General features: G+C 41.3%; 1 protein-coding gene across 1 annotated transcript; it reads left to right on the top strand.

Annotated features, from left to right (window-relative positions):
- LOC109826677 lies at positions 1,861–2,991 on the top strand. Its single transcript, XM_020393697.1, has 2 exons — positions 1,861–2,009; positions 2,439–2,991. The coding sequence occupies exons 1-2, from the start codon at positions 1,861–1,863 to the stop codon at positions 2,989–2,991; spliced, it is 702 nt and encodes a 233-aa protein (XP_020249286.1).

Below are 5,507 nucleotides of genomic sequence, written 5' to 3'. Positions count from 1 at the left end.
AGAAACCCTAAACAATCTCTTATATAGGTGTAACAACGTGGATGACAAAATGGTAAATAACCAAGCCCAGACCCCACAGGAAAACGTGTAACCAGAAACCCAAACGAACTAGAAAACCATCGATGAGTCGACTCATGAACACTCATGAGTCGACTTATGGGGTCATGAGTCGACTCATGAAATGGTGAGTCGACTCGTCAGAAACTTTTGACAAAACGGCTGGGTTTCATGAGTCGACTTATAACAGGCATGAGTCGACTCAACCTGATGAGTCGACTCATGACTATTATGAGTCAACTCACGGGCTGAAAACTAGATGCTTCGATTCTTCGATTCACCGTCTCGTTCCATGCTTCAACCTGCATTCCACTATGCTGTTTTACACCTCTATTCCTAAGTTACCATGAGAATCATCTATCCTCAAGCTCCCATGACGATCACTAAGTTTCAAAGAGAAGAGACACCCGTATCAGTCTTGCATGATGAAAAAGTGCATCCAAGACTCATTCGGAACAACCCTTGTCCTACTTGCAAAGGCAGGGGTGGAAAAGAAATAATCTTTGGTAAAGGAGAGCTATCCCCACCCTCCAATCTCTTCTTAGAAATCAATATTGATGATGAAGGGCCTGGACGATATTTCTTCAGATATAGCTCACAAGCACATGATTATATGAAGAAGCAAGGATATAACCTCACACTCGGTGAAGGTCTTCATTTTGGTCAAGGCATCCGGGTTCCACCCCGTCCTGCCTATGTAACATGAGGGAAAACCAACAATTATTATGAACACAAGAGAGGTCTAGGCTATGTCTCTTCATCCGACAACGAATGTTGTTGGCAAGTCATCAACTAGTTGTCTAACTCGAGTAGAGATGGGTATTCATCAGATTCTATAGATTGGGATTACGACATCAGCCTTGGAGAAATGTTCAGAGGCCTAATGTCGAACATTGTTACGTTTGATCCTGCCATAACAGAGGAAGATGAACAAATACCAACTTGGGAAGACTGTTGGATCTATCACTTAAATATGCAATATGGTGATAGATTCGAGCAAAGAGAACCTCCCACCGAAGACAGAGTGATCCAAGTGAACATGGGTGATGAGGTCAGTCCGAACCCATATTCATCAGTGATAGTCTTCCACCAGATGAGAAAGAAGAGTTGATTGCCATCATTAGGGAGTATATTGATGTTTTCGCCTGGAATTACAAGGACATGCTAGGACTTAATCCAAATGTAGCGACGCACCACCTCAACATCAAATCGGATGCCAAACCTATCAAGCAACAGCAAAGACTATTTTGTACGCAGATCATGGAGGCGATTGAGGTGAAAGTCAAAAAATTAATCAATTTGGGCTTCATCAGAGAGGAACAACATCCTGAATGGCTAGCGAATATTGTCCCAGTTCTTAAAAAGAATGGAAAAATCAGGATCTGCATCGACTTCAGAGACCTAAACACCACCTTCCCAAAGGACAATTTTCCTCTTCTGATCACAGATGTCATCATTGACAACACATGTGAATTCGAAAGGATGTCCTTTATGAATGGATTTTTGGGTTATAATCAAATTAAGATGTACCTGGATGATGAAAAGCATACCGTATTCAGAACATCGCTTGACATCTTCTATTACACAATTATTCCCTTTGGCTTGAAGAACACTGGCACCATATATCAACGAGCAATGACGAATATTTTCTCGGAACACCTACGGAAGACCGTCGAGTGCTATATTGATGACTTGGTCATGAAAAGTCACAGTAAAGATGACCATATTAAAGACCTGAGGACAATGTTCGATCTCATGTGGAATCACTAATTGAAGATGAACCCTACTAAATCCTTCCTAGGAATGTCCAGCGGTAAATTCCTTAGATTTGTCGTCACCACAAAGGGTATCTATATTGATCCCGATAAAGTGAAGGTGATACATGAACTGCAACCCCCGAAGAACCTCAAAGAACTCAGGGGATTGCAAGGACGATTGGCTTATTTTCATGGGTTCATCTTGAACCTCTTCGGAAAATGCCAACCGTTCTCCAAGCTCGCAAAGAAGGGTGTATCATTTATTTGGGATGATGCCTGTCAGAAAGCATTTGAAGATATCAAAGCATATCTGGTGAATCCTCCTGTCCTCGTTGCACCGAAATCGGGTAAACTATTTTTGATTTACGTCAAAGTGACGAACCACTCATTAAGTGCTTTACTTGCACAAGATGAAGATGACGGTCACGAACATACAGTGTATTATCTGAGTCGTACTTTGGTAGGGGCTGAATCTCAATATCCTATGATCAAGAAGGAGTACCTCGCCTTGGTGTTCGTTATCCAAAAAATGCGTCATTACCTAGTTGGCCAGACGATCTACATTATTTCCAATGTTAATCCAGTCCAAGTGTTCATGACTCAACCGACTTTAATGAATTGAAGGTTAGAGAGACGGGCTCTACTCCTATCTCAGTATGACCTACATTTTAAGCAACAGAAATCAGTGAAAGGACAAGCAATTTGCGATCTTCTAGCAGCTAACCTTATGAAGGATACAGCCGAATTGTACGAAGATTTGCTGGATGAAACCCACGAAGTCAATACTACTTCGCATCAACAAGTGTGGCAACTGTATTTTGATGGGGCTTCCCAAGCAACCAATGTGGCGAGCACTCCAGGATGTTCGAAAATATCTTCAGGAATCGGAGTTATCCTAGTTTCCCCAGAGAAACACATATTGCCTCAAGCTTATTCACTTACTGAGTCATGCTCCAATAATATAGCTGAATACAATGCGCTGCTCATTGGACTCAGTTTCGCCAAAGAGCTTGGGGTCAAATATCTCAAAGCTTTTGGTGATTCTCAACTGATAGTCAATCAAGTTCGGGGAGAGTACGAAGTCAGAAACCCAGATTTGATTCTATACTACCAGGCAACTATTGAAATGGCAAACTTATTTGAAGAATTCTTCATCGAGTACATCCCACGTCTCTAGAACACATATGCAGATGCACTGGCAGCATTAGCGGTATCTTTGGCATAGCCTTCCAAGATAGAACAACTGGTTACGGTGAGAACTCACCAACTTTTTGTACCAGATTACACTTTTGACAATAAAGAAGTGCACTCGATCAAAATAGAACTCGAGCCTCGAGATTGGCGATTCCCTATTATTAATTACGTCTTGTATGGTATTTTACCAAAAAATATAAAGGAAAGGGACTCAGTCCGACGGAGAGCACCAAGATTCTATTACAACACAGCAACTCAAATGTTGTATCGTCATGCATATGGCGGTCTGCTACTCCAGTGTCTTTCAACTAAAGAGGCAGAAGAGGCGCTCAAAGAAGCACATGATGGGACATATGGAGCACACCAACCCAGTCCCAAACTTGTGATCGACTCAGAAGAATAGGATATTATTGGCCAACCATGGTCAATGATGTAATTGACTATGCTCGACGATGTCAAACGTGTCAAATACATGCAAATTATATGTACCAACCTCCGGAACATTTGCATCCTTCAGTTACATTATGGCCATTCGAGACATGGGGAATGGATGTCGTTGGTCCTATTTTTCCTCCATCGGCCAAAGGTGACCGTTTCATTTTAGCAATCACCGACTATTTCTCCAAGTAGGCTGAAGCAGTTCCACTTAAAGAAGTAAAGACAAGCGATGTCATCAAATTCATCAAACACCATATTATTTACCAATATGGTGTTCCAAGACGAATTGTACATGATAACGGCTCTCAGTTTGTCAGTAATGCCTTCATCAAATTCTGTGAAAAATTCAGAATTCAAGATGTTTCGTCGACCACATATAATCCCACTGCGAATGGATTGGCTGAAGCCTTTAACAAGACCATCATAAAGATTTTATCAAAGCTTTTGAGAACCAATAAATGAGACTGAGATGACAAACTTGGTGAAGCTCTTTGGGCCTACCGCACCACCGTTCGCACGCCTACTGGAGAAACTCTGTATTCCTTAGTATACGGGTGTAAAGTCGTCCTCCCGTTAGAAATCCAAATTCCTTCCCTCCGCATCGCCCTCGTAACGGGTATGACAACGGAAGAACAACATTAGAAACGTCTCGAAAAACTCGAGATGTTAGATGAAAGGCATTTAGAAGCTCAACAACAAATTGAATTCTACCAAACCAGAATTTCCAAGGCCTTTAACAAGAAAGTCCGATAATGAAAATTCAAGGAAGGAGACTTGGCTCTTGCTGTTCGCTGACCAATGATACTCAATTCTAAGAAGAAAGGTAAATTTTAACCCAAATGCGAAGGGTTGTTTGTAATAGAGACAGTCTATTCAAATGGTGCATATCGTCTGATCACCCAAGATGGCAACAAACTCATGATACCAACAAATAGGAAGTTCCTGAAGAAGTACTACCCCTAGTACATTCGGGATAACCTACTTAAATGGAAAGTCCCTAGAGAATACTATGTACATGGTATTTTTAAGGATAACCCGAGATCAGTCGATTATTCCAGATAGAAACTAATCATTTGAATAATTTATTCTTAATTATTATAATAATGATTAAGAACCTCCTACTATGGCGATTTAATTATTTTTAAGATGATTAAAATCCTCCCACTGTAACTTACTCTTTCATTGAGATGAGATTCAACGACTGCATATGGTCAATGTTTCCTCATGAAACTCCCAAGGTGTAATTGTGAAGTGCTTAATGATTCATGATCCTCCACCACAAAATACCTCATTGATCAAATTAAGTGACGGTGGGTCCACCAAAATTCCTCACAGTTAAATCCATTTAAACTCCCACTATGTTTTTAAGCCTTTAACACTCCCACTGTTGAAGTCCTGACACGACTTTTCAATCTGCTGATCCATGGCAATCAACGAACCCCCTTCATGTCAATATCTTATCACTTGATACCGAAAACCCCCAGTGAGTATTTTGTATAAATTGACATTATCATTGTTATTTGTGCCCTCTACTCTCACTGTTTCTTGGTCAAACCTTTCTACAGTTAGGGCTAAAGCCAAAATCCCCTCTTGATTCCTTCCATGAACGAGAGGTCCACAAATTGAATGATCAAACCTTTAAATAGTTAGGATCATCCTAAATTCCCTTCAGTCAAACCTTTTGTAGGCGTATAAAACTGCCTATAGGTCCCTTAACACAGCTCGACAACACCGATTCGACGAACCGACCATCGGGCGACGTATGCAGACACGATTGTTAGTCCACAACGCCGAAGCCAAGCGATACGCGACGAAGCGGATTAACGAGGCTACGATATTTAAGGACTGCTAATGACGGCAGTAAAAAGGTTAGAGAGGCAGAAAAGAGAAGATATACAGGCAGAATACGTAGAAAATACGCAGAAGCGCAGCCTTCACTCAGAAATTCATAGAAATTCGTAGAAGACTCCGTTTTACGATCCGTTAGAAGCTGTGCGAAGTAGACTCAGAGCCGGACGACCCAGTACCATCATTACAGCGAGTGCTGCTTCAGAAAATTCC

Source organism: Asparagus officinalis, chromosome 10 (assembly GCF_001876935.1).
Source record: "Asparagus officinalis chromosome 10, Aspof.V1, whole genome shotgun sequence".
NCBI classification, from domain to species: domain Eukaryota; kingdom Viridiplantae; phylum Streptophyta; class Magnoliopsida; order Asparagales; family Asparagaceae; genus Asparagus; species Asparagus officinalis.
Note: the sequence above shows the minus strand (reverse complement) of the source record. Positions and strands in the feature narration are given on the sequence as shown.